This window comes from Acanthaster planci, linkage group LG07 (genome assembly GCF_054643075.1).
Source record: "Acanthaster planci isolate LZ-2023a linkage group LG07, COTS_SCS, whole genome shotgun sequence".
Taxonomy (NCBI): Eukaryota; Metazoa; Echinodermata; class Asteroidea; order Valvatida; family Acanthasteridae; genus Acanthaster; species Acanthaster planci.
In genome coordinates, this window is record NC_141783.1 from 18908577 (window position 1) to 18928187 (window position 19611).

A 19611-nucleotide genomic window follows, 5' to 3' on the forward strand; every position below is an offset into this window, starting at 1 on the left:
ATCAACACATATTGGTTTTAAAAATTCAAGTTTGTTATACTGTTTGCGCTAAAGCCGATTACATGTACATGTACAGGATGCCAGCATTTCTTCTTGGGCATGAAAGTAAGCTAGGTTTTGAACATCAGAACGCTGACCCAAAGGCCACACTTGCTTGAGAAACCAAATCACCAACTTATCCAACCCCTGACCAACAGCACTTATTGGTTATTACTACCAAAACACAACCCTGGAGTAATCCCCTAGACAACTCTTCAGTTCAAAAAGACAAAACAAAACAAACAGACCTCGAACCAATGAATTTGAATTTCATGGTTTGGGATTGGCACGGCATAATACTGCATGCACGAATCATTACTAAACAACGACCATTTCAATGTGAAATTTCAACTAAATCTTTGCATTGCGTTCACTCATGAAAAAAAAAAAAAACCAACTTCAAACCAACTTAAATGGTTCAATCTTTCGAACATCAAAGTAAACAGAGTACTGATGCTCTATGACCACATCTGAGCTCGCTCTATCCCGTACACAGAGCAACAAAGCCTCCACCACTTGTCATTACAGCTAACACTGCTTTCAAAATCTATTCCATCCAAACTCCGGTCGATTCCCACAAGGGCAGATGGTGCTTGCCTACGCACTCCACATGATAATAACCACTAACATAATCCCTAAATCTCTTTGGAAGAACTGGAGGGACTAGAGACCACTTATTCTGTTTATTTTCACTCACAATCTGATTGAGCAGCTCAACTAACACAATTCCTCACTGATTAAAAGTCAACTGAATTAAACCCTTGTGGTACTGTCCAACATCTGAATACTGAGAGCTTTAAACAATGTCAAAATTGGGTCGTTTGTGACTGAGCCTTTGACGTTTTTCCTGTAACACCACAGCAAATGCACCCATAGATTTAGACAATGATGCCTATTGCTGGCACAGCCTCCAAGTCTGCTAATTATGCACTTAAATACATCAGAAATCATTATTGGTTGGAATATGCTTTGAACTATCAAACTTCTGAGCTTGCATTTAGTGTGTGTGTGGGGGGGTCGATTAATAAACCAAATTGAAAAATGACACAGCTTTAGACAGAAATGACCAAAACAGGAACATACTTCAGTAAGAGATGTTTTAACAGGTTGCAAGACAGATGGTTGCGTGCACATGCGCAGCCCTGATGACCCCTGATGAGTACCTTGGCCAAATGACAACACCTACTCTTGTCCCTTCTCCAGCCAATTAGCAATTTCAAATTGCCTCTGGAGAGCTCGGCTTTCTCTAAACAAAATGCTCTATCAAGCGACGGACAGAGTGGCTGGCAAAACAATGAGATTGCATCTTTGGCCCCTGTGCCATCTCTCTTCCAGACTTAGGCCTTACAACCGCAGTGGGGCAGCACCAGGACGGCCATTCAGTGCCCTGCCTCTCAGATTCCCTGAGGGCATCCATCACTTAGATCACTTAATGTAGCAAAAACAGACACAGAAAGCCTTCCCTTCGCCTGTCTTCTCAATTTTGAAAGGAACAGAAAAGTGTTAAACCAACACACTGTTATGCTTTCCTCTCTGTATTTTAATGTGCTCAAACATACTAATGAATAAAAAAATGTTAGATTGTACGTCTTTCACATGAAGTCATACAAAAACTTTTCTTAGACTTCTTCAATTAATTTCGCTTCTTCCTGACGGCAGAAATACTTCACTCTGGGGGGATTTTCCTGAAGTAATGCATTTTACAGTTTTGAAGCCGTTCCCTGGTTATTTTTCGCCCGAATTTCTCGGTCAGTGATTCTAACCTGGCAGAAAGCAACGCCACCATGCCAGCCTTACCGGTACTGAGCAAAGGCCACGGCAGCTCCCTCGGGATGGCGGAAGCATCCTGGCAGAAATAATGCGCAGGAAGGGAGGAGGGGCAGGGAGGTAATCAGACAATGAAAACATCTCTCCAAGAAGACCACTCTCACGAAGCCTCCCGACTGTTCAGGGTCTTTTTAAACTGCCGCTCTCGAGACGCGGCCGACTAAAATCCGAAAACGCTTCCCCCTGAGTGTTATGATTAGTGATTATCTTCACTCCCGTGAATTTGAAGGAGTACAGAGCTTCTGTTGATGCGGTTTGGACCCTCCTCCAAAAACAGAGGATTCTTCTCTCGAGAGTTCTGACATCAAAGGGGCTGCCTACATGATAATGTTGAGTCCACAGTGTTTACTTTGGGGTATTCAAAATTGAGACGTTCATTGGGAAAATTGCCTCCCCTTACTGCTTCTTAATCTGAGCAGAGAGCAAGAGAGGAAATGATCAAGGATGGGTTGGATGATGAGGAGATTTGGTAGGGTTCTTAAGTGGTGCAAAAACAGGGCTGTAATTTGCTGCAATGTACTTTGTTTGCAATTGGAAAGCCAAATTCAATGATAAAGAATAAATCATTTGTAATAAAGGGACCCTCCTGTGAGTCACATACAAAAAGGAACAAGAAATTAAAGGGGCATGCATTGGTAATGCATTCTATAATTTGTTGCATTATTTTTTATTAATTTTTGCACTTTGTAGCTATTTTTCTGGTTTAGAAAAACTATTAAACATGTTTCTTTTAAAAATCTCACATTCTAAGTTCACCACTAGTAACTGTCACAAAGCACTCGAAGGAAAAGCTTATATAGTTCTTCCTGAACAATACGGTACCAGTGATATCAGGGTACCAAGCAGCCTATGTGGAGACCCCAGAATTCAGTCCGGCCCTAATCTCGTCTCTCATCAGCCCAAAATAACATCTTGGTGCAAGAGCAACACCTCAGCCAGTCTGACCTGACAAGCCTGCCTGGGGGGCATTAGAGGCCAACCAGTGGACAGCAGCGTGCTGATCCCAACAAAATCAAAAGCGGGGAAAAAAAGTGAGCACTCTGATCTCCTGCTGGATCTGTCAGTAACGTACAAGGCATCAAGTGCGGATGTGACTTCAGCTTCTAGAAGGCAAAGACCCTGAAGCCAGGAGAGGGAAACCGGGAGCCTGGGAGCCGGGGCAATTCCCTGGGATAGCGATATCATATTTCGTTGTCCTAGCACCTCAAGGTTCTTCCCCCCCCCCTGGATTGAGTGCCATAATGCGGTTGGCCTTCCTTAGTTGTTATGGTGTAAAAATTCACCCCAGCCAATGTAGGATTATTACAGCAAGGGCTAGACTGAAACTCCGTATCTGCTTCATTATCTGCAGCTTTCACTGTTAGATTTGCATCTTAATTCAAAGGGGCATTTCATGCCAACGTGAACTTAGTTATTCTTGAGGGGGGGGGGAATTAGTGTCCTACAGTAACGGCCATCCTGTACCACTGCAGAAAAGATTGGCACAAGCAATCGGGCATGTAGAGAAACATGTCAGGCAAGAAAAACAAGAGCTGTGTGGAGACAGGCATTTAATCAGGACCAACAAATCATAACTTGCACACTGGTATACCAGAATTAATTTCGGGAACAGCACCAATTCTGACACGGAAGCCAAGTTGGATTCTGGAAATTCTAAGGCTATGCGTCTCTTCTCAGGAGGAACAGCCATCCTCAAGTGCTTCAAACCAGAAGAATACTGATTGCATTTCACAGTCCAGTAACAAGTCTTGCGCGGACGTGTTCTTCACCTCCATATCAGATAATCACAAGAGGGAATAATGCCATGCAAATTCCATCTGATAAGCGGCGGATACCACACGCCAAAAAAGACGCTCTAAGATATGTGTATTTCCTTCTGGACTGTCCGCAGTGAGTGACCGGCCCATCAGCCTCGGCTGACCAGCCAGTGCAGCCAAGTGTGATAGGACTGTGATGAGGATGACAGCCCACATCCCTTGGGGTCTGTGCATCCTTGCTTGTGAATGTCCATCGTCCCAGCGTTTCAAATTAGATTTTATGACTGGGAATTCTTAAAAACGGAGAGGGACGTGCACTTAATGTGATACTGATCAGGTGAGCTCCGATTAGGAGTCAAATCATAACTGACAGGTGAGAGGCTTTTTGGGCAAGAGTTAAGTAAGGGGAGTTGGAAGTGGATACTTCTCCATGCCAAGAGCATAGTAAGGGATCACATGACATAACGGAATAATACAAAATGCCCAACAGGCAGGTTACAGACTTTGATTTTCTTCAGTCTTTAGATTTTTTAATTCAGTGACAAAGGAATGAGTAACCTTGCCAGCAGAACTCCTTGGCTGAACTTCATAGAGCTGTTAATTTGCAAGACCAAAAAAAAAACCTAACCCCAATGCTTTGTAGCAAGCACAGATTACTCGCCAAAAATCACAGCATGTATATTTCCAGCAAATAGTACTCTGCCATTTTATGCTGGGCAAAGAAATTTTTGAAGCCAGATTTTCCGCAGATCAGACCCCTGGCTAGGAAACTTGCCTAAATTCTTCTGAATCCTCCACTGCATGCAGACCTGTGTTATGTTCCCATCTAAGATGGAAGCAAGGAGCATCTCCAACCCCGCAAAATCTTCCTAAAAATCTCCTGGTGGATTTTGTGGGATCTGGAAGGCCAATGAGGGCCAATGTGTCGGCCTACCTGTAGTCTCCTTTCTTTGAAATGAGCGTCTTGAACTGGGCCAGGGTGATCTTGTCGCCGGGTAGCGTCGTTCTGTAGGGGATGGGGTCGTTGCAGAAGTAGTAGGCCACTGTTGTCGCCGTTGTCTGTTTACCGTCTGGCGGGGCTACGCTTCGCTGCTTGGATCCACTCTTCCTGCTGTGGAAAAGATAAGGACAAGCAATTGTAACCACCATGCTCACACAAAAAAAGTTAACGGTACCTGAAAAGATTACAAAGTTGAAGTGATCAACAGACAAGGAAATTAAAAATACCCTCTTTAAGAGTTACAGATAGGAAAAAAATGTACTGAGCACTGCATAATAAAGGTAAGTGGCTGCAAAACTATGCACTCATCTGGAGATTTGGCTATCCCCCCCAAACGGCCAGCTGGAGGCCGGATTTCATTTTATTTACTGGTTGCCAACTTGGCGTTCATGCCACTGGTGGATTGAGCTGCTCTACATCTAAATCTCATCTCCTGAAGTTGTTTGCATTTCTCGGGAAGGAAACTCACACACTGAGAGGGCACAGCCAGGCCGTTGTGTTGGTTCCTTAACCGTAACTGCCCAAAACCTGCCATACTTCAACAGCAGGTTTTGTGAGGTTTTGGCAGGTTTGGGACCATACCTGAGGAACTTGTTGTTGAATTTTGTGAGACTTGGAATGAAAGGCCCAGGGAGATGTTGTTGGATTCTGTGTGAGTTGGGACACACACGGGTCACTGTGTGCAGTGTCTGGCTTGCTGTACCAATTGTTGGACTATGCTTGATTTTGTCAGGTTTGGTAGTGTTCAGTGCAAGTCATCCTATACTGTATAGACCCATCCATACCGTATCACTCAAACTCCAACGGGCTCGTTCTGTTGGAGTTTATCAGGTTTGGCACAGTGACCTGCATGTACAACTACATAAACAAATACATGAACCTGTTGGATTTTGTGAGGTTCAGTATGCTTTCTAGTGCAGGAGCCTAGGGGGTTAGGGTTAACATGGACACCATGCCCACCCTATGACTGTACATGAACTGTACATGTACATAACATCTGTGATGCTCATCAGTGCTCAGAACGACCGAAGAAAACTTGGACAGAAACGTGGTAATATCAAAACAACGTTGATGACGCTTAATTTTAATTTTCTAACCTACATCTGGGGGGGGGGTTCTACATCACATAATGCACATACTACATTTGTGTCAGGTGTAGCCTGGATTTTAATTTCCCTTCTGAACAATGGGGAAATCTGTCCAGAAAGGCGGCATTCAAGCCTCGCTTTTTAACCTGCCGTTTCTCAATGCACAGCATATCCATCACACATCACATGCATTAGCAACACACATCCCCTTTAGAGAGGAACTCTTTGTCTCTTTTTTTTCCATTTTGTTTTTCTCGGAGGGGAAGGGGAAGTATCTTTCGGCATAGGCTATCAGAAGGGAACAGGGACCGTACTCAACTCAAAATTGAAAAAAAAAATGTGTGCCATAGCTGACTCCTACGTCCACTCAGCTGCAAACATTGAATTCAACATGAGCTCAAGGATTGGCCGAGTTCAGGCATCTTCACAGCACACTGTGCACACATGTACCATTAACTACAGTGATTTGCTTTTCTCTTTTTAGGGGAGAATGATTGGGGGGGGCCGGCTAGGAATATTTTCAGTTGGATCTGAACAGAATTGTGACTCCCAAGTCAGAATTTATTCCCTCCAAGTTGAATTGACCGTTAAAAATCCAGCTACATCACGGCAAGTTTTCCGCTCTTTCTGCATCCTGACAAAGCATTGTCACCGTTGTCTAGATTTTTTTTGGCTTGTTCAGCACCCGAAATTGGTTTCACAACTGAGCAATGAAATGAAAAAATTTCATGTTCATGACAACAAACATTCCATCAGGAACGGCCACCAGCACCTAAATTCCATTAGTGCGTGTTTGTTTTTCATTTTACTTTATCGCCAGCATTCACGGGAAGCAGTTGTTTTCAAAGGCTTTCCAACCCCAGCTGAGGGACGCTGTGAAAGGAGTGAAGAAGTAAAAGCCAAGCTGGGAGAGGGAAAGGCGATAGGCTGGCTGTCCACAACGAAAACAACACAAAGGCACAATACAGCCTTTGTTCCCTTTCATGATTTCACAGATCCAGGAAATTCATCAAAAAGGAGGCAGACACTAATTTTTGTGCGACGATTGCTAGACAACAGCAGTAATTAATCTTTGCAATGCAATTATCTTGTGTCGAAAGACAGCAATGGGCTCTTTTCAGTGTTTTACACGCACAGAACTTCCTCAAGAATCAAAAGAGCTTGGTACTACGGTGTTCTCACCATTAACACATGCTGAATTGTATGCACTATGTCAGCTTGCTGCATTCCTTTTGTGCAAGTTAGAATTAATTACCAGCATCATGCCTGTTGTGCCTAAAAACACTTGCTGATTGAAATTTCAAAAGTCAATTTTTAAAGTGATGGCATACTTGTACTAGCAGGCTAAACGAAGTTAAATGAGAACAATGCATCTTCTAACATATCACTTTCTTAAACATGACTGCCCAGGCTGTGTCTTTGGGACGTGTATGAAAACAGGTAATAGACAGTTATCATGATGCTGCCGTGCTTGTCTTGTTCCCAGTAGACCCATTGGCAGCAGTAATACAACTTCATATATTCGTTTGGTTACATTGCTTTGAATGGTAGAAAATTAAGACGGCTGTTCCATGACAAAGGTCTATAGCCAGCGTGAATATAACATTAAAAAGCAGCAGGATGGAAGACATTTTTCTCGTACTGGTGTATTAAAAGTTGGATTGAAGATCTGGGGAGTGCAGAGGGATAGTCTTGTTCCTATATCTGTCACATATAGGGTATAAACAATAAAAAAAAAAACCTACCCTTGATCTTCCGTGGTATCTGACAAGACCACAGGGGCCATTTTGGCTGGAGCCGAGGTCACACGAGTGGGCGGGTTGTTGCTGGTGGGTCTCCTCTCCTTGCGCATCCCATCCGAATGCCTGCGGGGAGGGCAAACATTTCAGAGAGGTCGGTGGAGATCAACTACACGTACAATTCAATGTAGTGGCTTGATTATGCACGACTGAAATTTGACGTGGGTGTCGCATTTTAATAAAAAGCGACTACACACTGGAATCCCAACAAACATACACACTACTGATACTCATTCACCTAGGTAGGCCCAGGGCAATATGCAATGTTACACAGCAGATTTGATCTCTTTATCTGCTCGATTATCGTGCTCACTTCCATGTCATGCAGCAGCATCCAGCAAACTTGAGTCTTGAGGTTTCTTTTTCCCCAGTTACTTGTTTTTATTGTACATTGGCAAGAGCACACTGAGCTTTTCATTTTTAACTGTGACATCGCAATAAACATGGAGAAAGTGCAGAGAGCAAGTTGACGCCACCAATTTCTTTCCTCTTCGCCTGAAAACTGATTTGAATGCTTGCCGCTACAAAGGAGCTCTGGTAACTTGTGACTTGTTGTGTCACGTTGGATCCAAGAGCAGCATTCGACCTAATGTATTCCAACAGCATTCGGGATGGAAAATATACAGACATGTTCCAGTAAGCATGGAAGGATAACTTATAGTGCACACTTAGACACAGTGCAAGGATAGCAGTGTGACATCAGATATTAACATACATCAGTCTCAACAGGGATCTGTGCGGTGGGGTATGAGGCCTGAATGGGGTCTGGGATTGAATCAAGCACCTGATTGCAAGTTGTAAACTAGGGCAAGTCACTTTACCTCTCTGCAGGAGTGATTGTGTACCTGTTAGGGCATTAAGGGTTATTCTGGTTTGCCATCTGCACCTGAAATGCCAGCACTGGGCCATCTCCATTTACTCTTCAGTGAATTGAAATGGTTACGGGAATGTTCAGACGATGTAAGCCCAATCAGCAAGGATAATAATACATTACATAGTTGAATGACAGGAACTGTTCAATACTGTGAATCTTGTGAAGGTTGTGATGTAATTACTGAGTTGACCTAACAGTCCTTCGACAGGTGGACGACTGGGGACTGTTAGGGTGGAAGAATTCTTATGCCAGATCTACCTTTGGCGCTGCTTGCTGGAGACGTCTATCCTGCGCCGCACCTCCTCCAGGACAGTGAGGGGCTCGGGAGGCTTGTTGAGGGGCATGCTGGGGTCCTGCATGATGGGCTGGGTGGGCAAGTGCGGGGAACTCCGCTGGGGCAGCTGTTTGGTGGCGCAGTAGGTCCGCTCCTGCGAGGTAGGCCGCGACGTATTGTAGGCGATGGGCTTCTTTGGCATACTGCTGTCAAAATTGAAAATGTTCCATGAATTTACACGTCAAGTGATGCGCAGGAGAAGATCAATTTCGGACGAGACTGTAAAAATAATCAGGTGGCACCTTGTAAAACCTTGAGGTAAACCATAGTTACTGCTTTTCCCATTCTACCCTTGCATGAAAACAATTCTCCACTTCATGAACTGCACGGCTATCAACACAACCACAAGCTTCACCTTCACTGACACTCAGTGAGAATGCTAATATAACTCCAGCACATCTCTCCATTTTTCACACTCATGTAGATAAAGGGCACATATACAGCTTTTTGCAGTGAGAGCTCAGTCTCACACCAATGACGAATGCGTGGATATTACATGAAAAAGAATGTCGACAGCTTTTACAGACTGTTCATGTTTCGTTTGAGGGACGACCACTCAAAAGACTTGATTTGGTGAGTTGTGTCTTAGACTGTTTCTCATGCTTATTTCCCATAATCACTGCAAATTACTGGACAGAGTGCTCAGTACGAGAGCTGACCTTTGTCTGTGTTGTGGCATGGAAGATGTCTGGGTGATATCGGGGGACATGCGATGGCTCGTCCGACGGTATGGCTTGCTGACAACCTGCTTGCTGTACCTCTCGCCCTCCTCAATCCACTGCTCGATGTGTTGCATCCTGCCAGGCAAATCATAAATCCTAGGTCCATTAACTTGCGAAAACGAAGGCGGGACTTACAACAAGGCATGAACCTCCCCGGTCACCCCCCCAGCAAAATAACTCATCATTATCGAAAAAGCCATTATGGGAAGGGCAATCCCCTGCCTGGGCTGATCCAAAGTTGTAATCTCTGATATCAGAATTCAGACCACTGTTTTTACGCACAAGTTGGTTTAAAAGTTCTGCTCTGATTATTTTTTCCCTCTTTAGCTTTTCAATTCCCGCTTGAAAGAAGAATCACTGAACACTTGATTTAAGGTGGTTTTACCTTTCGTTGTCTGATGGTAATGAAGGAGGACCCTCGTAAATTCCACTGTCCGTTGTCTTGGAGATGGAAGAAATATCAGACTTTTTGCTGGATTTTTTCGTTTTGACATGTTTCGTTGTGTCCGTTAGAAGGTCCATGGTTAAACTGTCTCCTCGAGCTCTGAGTTTGTGGTATATTGAGTCACCGGGTTCGCCCGTCATGACAGCTAATGTTCTCTGCGGCACAGCGTCCATTTCAATCTTGGCCTTGTGCTGCATGAAGTATTTGTAGTCGGCCAGCGACATCTCCGGGTCGACGTTGTAGCCCGGCGTGTACGCCTCCTTGGTCCGCTGCCTCTGCATGGCGTGCTTGCTGTACTGCTGTGGCAGCTGGTGGTGGGGGATCACCTGCTTGGTGGTCATCCCTGGCGGAACCAGCGGCCCACCCAATGGGTTGGGATTCTTGGCCCGGTGCGCCCGCTCGGGCGACTGGGACCGGGGTGAGTAGTCACCTGGAGTGTGCCGGGCAGAGTCCACAAACACGCGGGAGAAGTGATTATCAAGAATGCTGTTGGGGTCATCTTCGGGTAGCGCTCCCTTCTCAAACATGGCTGCCGATATCCTAGGCGCGTCGGCCGCACTTGCTGTCCTGTCTGGGTCCGATTCCTCTTCCTAAGAAAAGAGAACACAAATCACAAAGACTAAGAACACCTGCTGGTTTGTGTCACTCACTTTACCCTCCACTAGAAGTTTCAAAAGTGTACAAAGTCTACACATCCGTCAGTTACACGGGGTATGCTGTTTGTGTTTTTTCTGAGGTACATGAACGATGACAACAGAAATTTCAAATTCTTATGTCCGTCAAATGTACAGGCATTCCATCACACTTGAGCCATGGTACAACTTCTACCAGTGCAAGAAATAGGTTTTCTAGCAAACTCTCTTACAATTGAATTTAGCGCAGAGCACTCTCTTACCAACTGTTACCCTCCAACTTTGCACTGCAGTTGCATAGTTCTCAAAGGTCGTACTAACAGCCAGTGGGTGCCACAAATTAGAGATAATGTAATACTTTCCTTTCCCCTTACCTCCACTTTCCGTAACCTCGCCGAGAGCCGCTCTTCCATCTCTTGTTGTCTCAAGACCCGTTCCAGTTTCTCAGTCAAAATGCGTGCAAACTCAGCCGGTTCCATGGGCTGGACCTCCTTAGGTGGCCTCTGGGTGATCTTGTCAGACCACCAAAATAAAAAAAAGGCTTTCCTCATTCCAAGTTACTGACTAGAAAACTGCATTTTCAAATCCATATAAATAGCTGAACTCAAACCCAACAGATTGAGGATTCTGAAAGCTTTTTGTTTTTTTTTTACTAAGCCAGAATGTACATGTACACAGGGCTTACGCAGGCCAACACGGGTGCCCACATCAACGCTAAATCCATCCCAAGTTGAAGTGTGCCCTCACTGGCCACACAAAGACAGTTTGGTAGGAAATTTTCCAAATTAGCTCATGTACACTCCATGTGCAAACGCGATGAGCACACATTCAAACAGAAGCTGGTCCCCCATGCTCAGTGCATAGAGTGAAAAACACGCATAAAGCACATCAGCAGTACCCATCAAAGCAGAACTGCTGCTACGTAAAAAAAATGTCCTCCCATGTTCCTAGCCAGAACAGCTTCACTGCACTTCAGAACGCAAATACCCATTGTACATGCATCAGAGTCAAAACAGACAAAAATCTATTGTTCCCAGAGAGACAAATCTAATCAGTCCTTTAATATTGTACTACATGTATTAAGGACCATATGTAACAACCAGTACGATCCTGTCTAAAGGTTTACTTGGCACTAATAGCAAATACATGTACATTGTGTGCCCAAATCTTACTTTGGAACAAAACCTTCATCGGATGACACAATTCACTGATGAAGAACTTGACAACTACTAGAAAGCACAAATTTGATACACGATGTATAGAGTGACACGACATTTTCTCACGAGAAAAGTGACATATGAATAGACTTGGTTAACGTGGGCCCGGCTTATCTTACAGGGAAGGGAGGGAATGACGTCACCCGTCCGTTCTGCCTGACGTTGGTCTTCATCGCCCTGTACTGTCTCCGTCGCTGTTGTTGTTTTTGATGTCTCCCTATCATGGGCCCACCATCACTGCAATAAGAGAAAAAAAAAATGAGATTCCAATCACCAAATTATCTCTCGCTGAATGAACTTTGAGACAAAGGAGACTTGTCAAATGTTGCAACTAACAATTGAAATTAACAGTAGACAGGTGTCTTTCCTCCAAATTAAAGACTTTTATAAAAATACACTGTGAAATGATAAGCATTTTTTCATGTACGTGTATATCAAAAGAAAAGATTTCAAGTGCTGATCAGCATCATCTCCCTGAACAAAACTTAATGTCCAAGAAAATTGTGCATCAGCGCATATTTAATGAAAGCCACACTGTGCATAGACAAAGCCAAAGACAAGTCAGACATTCAACGGTACAGGCCCAATGAGTGTATCTCACATATGATAACGTACAAATAGACACACTGTGTCTGCCTGCCTTCAACCAGACCATAATTCCTGAAATAAACTGTGGCCTGGTTTCCCCCCCCCCATAAATTCAAACCCAAATGCACATGGAACTTGGGGTGAACGCCCTTCCTTTCTGATTCATTTGATGCTCGACAAGACTCCTTGTGCTGCTGCAGATTCATGGCATAACATGAGTCATTAGATGTGAGTACAGCTTGACTGTTCATGTAAACCAAACCTTGCATATCACAAGAACTACATGTACATGCAGATGTACAGTGTTACTTGTACAGTCCAAGTTTTCCCACTATACGTAAATTTGCATATTTTCCACCAAAACCAACACCTTACATGCAGCTTTTGCAATACCCAATCCTCTAAAAATTCCACTAAAAATCGTCTACAACAGGGACAAATAAACAGACAATAAATGCAAACCAGAATCTGCAAAATACGTGCATTGTGTAATCCTTGGCTATCTGTGATTGAGACAATTCATCAAAGAGCCCAAGACATCTCCTGCTCATCATCATCTAAGGCCGTCATGTCAGAGGTTAAGGGTTAAGACAAGGCACTCACCCTAAGCCTGCCGGCGCATGCACTATCGTATTACATGTGCATGAGCAACCCAGTGTTTCATTCACCTCTACCCACTGGATACAGAGGTAAGGACAACTGTATCTAATTCAGGGAGAAAGCATCGTTGGTCAGTGAACCAACATGTCCCCTTTGGGAGGGATTAGTTGCCATGGCAACCCAGGGTTTTCCAACTGATTCTTTCCCCCAATGAAGACTGAAACCTTGCAACAAAAGCAGGTTGGGTTTGGACTCCAAGAGAAAAAAAAAACATGGCGGTGACGGTTAAGATTTGTTGATGCAGACGGAACACAGCATCACTTTTTTCAACAACACCACATACATGTACACACGAATAGGGCCTACGTAGTTTTCATAGTTTTCTGAAAATTCTGCTCAAAATATTTTCTGTTATTTGATACACCTTAGGAATTTAAAACAACTGCCTTGAAATCTTATTACACGTACCTGTAGTTATTGGATTTACCTCCAGTTCTGACTTCACTTTTGAATCCCGACTCAATTCTCATGCATGTCTGCACTCTGTTGTCCCATCAATTATTGACAATTGTAACATGCACATAAATTTACACGGCCAGATACTCCGTACACTGTCTGAGAATGAGACTAGTTTCTGTTCTGTAAATCATCAGTGTGGATTTTCTTTTTAACTGTAAACATACGCTATGAGCAGCACCTAAATTTACTTGGTTACTTTTTCTTGATCTTCACTTGCCGCGTGACCACATCAACATGTATTCCATATGGCGCATGTACAAGGTATCTCCTTGTGAGTCAGGCAAATCGGTGATGTGAGACGAAATGTCATGTAGATTAAGAATTACGCCAATGTCCATCTGTTTCAAGCAAGAATACTGAAATGTATCTGTTCTAAACTATATGTGCATCCAGTGTATGTCTGGCAATAATTCATGTCATAAAATGCGCTCGTTCAGCGATGTCTGCTTGTTGAGTGGGTTCACAGATGGGTCATCCCAGGACGTTAGGCTACATCTGGTTATTTGCCTACAGTCTGAAGACTTTGGAGTAAATCACATGGCTATTCAAATAATTAGCCAGTTAATTTACATCATAAAAAGAATACATAGAGAGGTACCGGTATAATGTTGAACCATTTTGTTCATATTTGTGGAAACATTTTTTGCAGTATAAAGCACCAAAAAAGTCTGGAAAATTCTCCCAAAATGAGTACACGTACATGTGTACCTACCCTGACTTTTATTCTGACGGTATATTCCCTTCTTTATTGTTTTAATTTTGTTGGGATACTTGCCAATGCTTTGAAAATAACAAATTAATCTTCATTTATCTTCACTGAAACTCTGTGTGGTTTCCATGTCACATCCACAACCCGCTGCATGATGCATAGCCCCCTAATACCTGTGTAATTCCTTCTCTGCCTAAGTTACTGCAAAAGTATGACTAGTTATGAGAAACACAGTTAGTGGGGAAAAATGACACACAAGTGAATTCGAAATTTCAGCTCCCGAGTCACACTTTGTTATCCGACTTCACGGAATGACCCAGTTGCAAAGTAAACATATGACATGTGTATCATTACAGAACATTACATGTATGTCTCCAATTCATCACTGTCTAAAGTGCATGCAACTTTTAATGAGCTCACATTGTACAGGTGAATGTAGGTACCGTCGTACACTGTATTTAGGTATAATTACTCGTACCTGTATTTTACACTGGTTTAGTTGGAAAGAATGCACATTCAAGAAGTCTGTTTCCGGAGGGGAATCTCACACCTAAATGTGTGTACATGTACATAGCACACATTGATTGGGAAATGTACAGTGTGGTTGACTTTTAAGACCAGTAGGGTATATCTGCATGGCTTACTGGTAGATGTGGGTTCATGTACATGTACATGACACCTGTACTTTGCTCCAAGTGTGGTACATGTACATGTATGTACATGTTCATGTGGACATGCAATAAAACCTACAGGTACAGTACATGTACATGTACGTACTCAATTAATTATGATTCAAGCTACCGGTACATCACCGGTACATACCGGTAAAAAGTCTCCAGGGGTACACTGGTATTACAAGGGTGAAACGTTAATTGCTTCACGTTAAATGCTACCGGTACCCCAATTTCTTTTTCTTCCATCTGAAATAATCTTGCAGTGGATTCAGCCCAAATGGCTTCTTTACCCAGTGACTGGGGCTTACCATGCATCTAAGGCTATTGTGCACGAATCGAAGACGGCCAGCCCACATACATACATGTACATGTACCACCTGCTCTCCTGTCTCCCGGTTTCATTGGCCCACTAGACCGTACATGCAGGCTCTTACTGGCTGTTTTACACATGACTTGATGCTGCAGAGTGATGGGGAATGGGGGAGGAGTAGGAAGTTGGCCGCTTGGGAGAACGGAAGCGGGTGATGGGGGAGGGAGGCACTGTAAGGGTTGACATTAAAAGGGACGAGAAGGGGGCGGAGTTAGCATGATATGATTTCACTGCATGTACAGTATACACTGTACTCCACGTCTGGCACCATAGTTGTGGGGACATACACTCGACATTTCGCCTAACATGTATTTTGTGGGGACCGGAAAATGTTGCGGGGGCTCGGAAATGTCCCCCCAACTCCGTTCAAATTTCCCTAAAAAAAAAAAGAACTTGTCCTCTGAACGCGGTGAATGCCTCCCCATGTTTACATTTTACAAAGTATACCTGTGTTTCTCATACCTACATGTATGCAGGCCATGTTTTGCAAGCGCTGTGTCAAGGAAGCTACACGTATCTTGATGCCACATGTGGGAAGAGATTCCCAGCACGTGCATTTTAGATAGTAGTTTCTCTGCCTCCTGAAACTTGGTAAAGTCAAGTACATGTAACATACTACACATCATGCTATAGACGCTCCTGGGCTACAAAACCTCAACAAAGAAGAATGTTCTGGTTTAGTTTTTGAAAGGCACCCCTTATTTTGTTGAATGCCTGTACACCTGTAATAGTGGGTCTGGTTTTTACGGTACATTTATTAATTTCATCTGTTGTTTGGGGTTCGTAAAATACAATGGACTGGTAGAAAGGCAGAATAACTTGAGAAAAATTCAGTATTTTGACAAGGCTAAATAACGCGCGATCCCCCTCCCCTGACACAAAACTGTGTCAGATGACATGGACTTTGGTACCTTCTGCTGCTAACCTCAGCAGTACTCCCTGGTGGAGTGGGTGGGACACAGACACCAGTAAACAGGTGGCCCTTCGGTTCGAGCCCCACCCAAACCAAGTCTGTGAAATTCCTCTCTTGAGTGCCTGTGATGCACTGCAAAAACAAATGCACCATTTGATCAGTTTGAGGCACTCAAGCCCTTTTGAACATTAAAAAAAAAATCCATAAAATATGTACATTTGTGAGGACTCCTACATGTTTGACACAACACCACCCAACAAATTTACAAAGGCCTTTTCTTTAAATAATGAAACTGTGCATGACCTTGACCAAACCTTAACTAGATTACAACTACAAAATGTGATTTCAGGCATAAAGCAGATTTCCAACACGGGAAAAATCATTTTCTGTTTCTTCTGGACCTGTATTATGCTATCACAGTAAACCAATAACACCGGGCAAGCCAAGACTGATGCCGTTCTCATGATTATATTATCTTTCCTCTTTTTTCTTCTCGTCCTGTTGTCTGCCGTGACTCTACTTCAACAGAGCAGGACAGTCTTCCGGATGACACCAAGGGCCCCCCGGGGTTGCAGGCGATGGCAGGTGAATAGGCTTCCAGAGCTCTGCCAATCATATAACTCGATCAATTTCATACGCTGCTGAAGACGCATTTATGCCCGGAAGGGGAAAGTAGCCTGACCTTGTACTCTGCTGGACGGTCTTACCTCAGTCTGTCTTAACATCACTCAAAAAATTTCCCATCAAGCTACACGTACAATGTATGTGACAACTTCAACTTGGAAGGCACAAATCTGCATTGAAATTGCATTCTCTTCTTCATAAAAACAAAATTTCTTTTTGAACACTGGATCTTAGGTGACCATGACTCATTTGTTTGCTTAATTTCTATTTCCTGCTACACAGGGAAAGCATTCTGTATGCCAGCAAACATGTGTATAATGCAATACTCTCTTGAAATAACTGCATCGTCTGACAAGACAACCCTTTTGGGCCCCTATCCTACATGTTCATGTAGGTTAGGTTTTACATTTGCAAAGTTTGCCTAAAGGACTCGGAAGTCCCAAGTATGTACTAGTAAACGTGAGCATCCCTTCCTACACTTTTAACTCCAGAATTTGCGGCTTTGCAGAAAATCCACGATAATCGCAGATTTCGGGGTAGAAAGCGGAAAGCGCAATTCTCGGTAAAAAAGTTAAATACCGGTAAATAAAAAAAAATTAATCAAATCAATATGAACCCAAATTAGGAATGACAACTCATTTTCACTGTTTAACTCACTTTGAAAGTAACATTTGGTAGCGTTTCCCCTCCTGTTTTTCCTTTGTGATATCGCAGTATTGCTTTCCTACGGCTCCGCATCGCGGAGATCACACAGGTTCCTGTTCCCTACATAGTGCCCAGACGTCTCACGGCTTATGAATAAATCAATAGAGATGGGAACCAGTCCAAGATCACAGTGACATGGTGCGTGTAGGCCCTACATATATCATTATGCCAAAGATACCTGTAGATGTACGGTAAATGTAGGCCTACACTACATGTACATACATGTATGTACAGTCACATATAGTTTTTGTATACAAAATTTAGAAAAACGGAAGAAACCAGAATTTGACTTTCAGAAAGCAGAAAATTCTTGACTTTACTATACATGTCATAAACCCTACAAGTCAACATCCAACAGACTGCGTGTATGCTACTGCTACACTGTAAGACCAACTCTGAAATTAGCCATCTAAGCCCTTTTCACTTTCACCCTTTCCTGCTCCCACTAAACTGGATTCCTTTCAAACTGATTTCACCTCCCCCCCTTTCCATCAAGTTCAAGAATCTTTCACTACAAATCATAGCCATAATCCAATTATGGCCAGCATTGGAGCCCAGTCAAGTGGCATGCCAAATCCTGCCTGGGTCTTTTGTGGGCCTGCTCCAGTGTCCTGTAGGCACCCCTTCAAAAGAAGAATGGGGAGGGGGGGGTGACGACTGGACCCCAAGCAAAAGGCAGAGAGAGAGAGAGAGAGAGATGGGGATCTCCAACCAATTCTTAAGGCCTCCTGTCTGTATGCAAATGAGATGCACAGAGCAGGCTCTTTCAAGAGGTTTTTCTTTGAGAAGGGATTAGCACCTAGGACTTTACAGCAATGCCTATTCAGTTGGACAAGGTGGCTTGTGGGGAGCGTTTTTTGTGTGTGGGCAATGGCATGAGGGAAGACAGCCATAAACACAGAGGGGCAAAAATTGTGCAGGTTCAGCGCATTACAGCTCTGCAACTTGTACACCAGCCAAAATGGGAAAGTCTCACAGCGACTGCATGAGCATGGGGATGATGCCAGGTTGGCTGACTACACGAGCCATTGACAAGAGCTGTAAATAAGCCACAGTCAAACGGAAACTGGGGCTTACATGTAATCTTGCTTCAGATATTTGCGCCCTGTCAACAAATCCTACAGTACGTATGGCAAACACAGAATGTGATGATGGTTTGCTTGCATGTTCTGTCCAGCGATAAAAAGCTGTTTTTGCAGATTTCTTCCTTAACAACATGTTAATGTACCGGTACACATGTACCCGGTACATGTGTGTGTGCATCTTTCTTGGAGGTCGCTGGAATAAAGGCATGGTACATGTACATGTATTTCTGTGAGGTTGTTGTACACACTCAACTTATGATAATCTTATTTCAAATTTCCCATCCCAGTCCAGCCTGAGCTGCTCCCAATCCCTCTTAAAGGCTCCAAAGCAAACTTCCATGTACAGGTGATCAGTAATTATAACAATGTTATATTTGGTAATTGGCAAGGTGAGCTGCAACTGAGGGTCCTACTGTGTGGGGACCATCGCTTTTCCCAGCTTGAACCAATGGTGTTGTCTGGTCACACATGGTGCTTTTCTGTTTCACTTGCCACCACTATCAAATTGAATTACTGTGCAAAAATCAACTCAAACCCCCGAACTGGCAGGCTTGCTTTTGCCGCTGCTCCCCAGGGGGGACCCGCGGAGTTAATTTCTTGAGCGGGAGAGAGCAACAACTGTTACAGTTCAAAAATGCAGAGCCTCTTTGGGGGCTTGATCAAAAAAACAAGCAGGCCTGCACCGACATCCGTGCTTTAATCTTGAGTGTGAGGCTGACAGGCTACGCAAGGCGCTGGGCAGTGGGAAGGCAGGAAGCAGTCCAAACAGCCTGTCAGAGGGATTGAACATGCCAGGCCCAAACTTCAATCGGGGCCGCCTCTCCCCTAGACAATCTGATCAGGGAGGCATGTTCAAATAGACGTTTATCGGCAGATTTCTCGGCTGACGGCACGCGAAAAGGAGCATGGCGGCAGAACAAAGAGACTGCTGGTTATGAAAATTTGATTCCAAGATAAAAAGGCCGGCACAATGGAGCATAGTGCAAGTCACACTGACGGGGCGGCCAACTTTCATTTCTTTCAGAGGCTCACCGAACAAGGTGACAATTACACGTACACAATACCGGCACAGTTCTACCGTCGACATTAA

At 43.8% G+C, this 19611-nt stretch overlaps 1 protein-coding gene across 5 annotated transcripts in view; it reads right to left on the reverse strand.

Annotated features, from left to right (window-relative positions):
- The window catches only part of LOC110976115 (axin-1-like), a 41259-nt gene that overhangs the window by 3941 nt on the left and 17707 nt on the right, over positions 1-19611 (reverse strand). For 3 of the 5 annotated variants that reach the window (XM_087139147.1, XM_022229128.2, XM_022229129.2), the window contains exons 4-10: positions 11854-11971; positions 10892-11029; positions 9826-10475; positions 9378-9515; positions 8643-8864; positions 7457-7576; positions 4558-4734 (exon numbers count right to left, since the gene is read on the reverse strand). In XM_087139147.1, the coding sequence (XP_086995273.1) occupies positions 4558-4734; positions 7457-7576; positions 8643-8864; positions 9378-9515; positions 9826-10475; positions 10892-11029; positions 11854-11971 (1563 nt within the window). The remainder of the gene's footprint in view (positions 1-4557; positions 4735-7456; positions 7577-8642; positions 8865-9377; positions 9516-9825; positions 10476-10891; positions 11030-11853; positions 11972-19611) is intronic. The other 2 variants (XM_022229131.2, XM_022229130.2) reach the window with 2 other exon arrangements.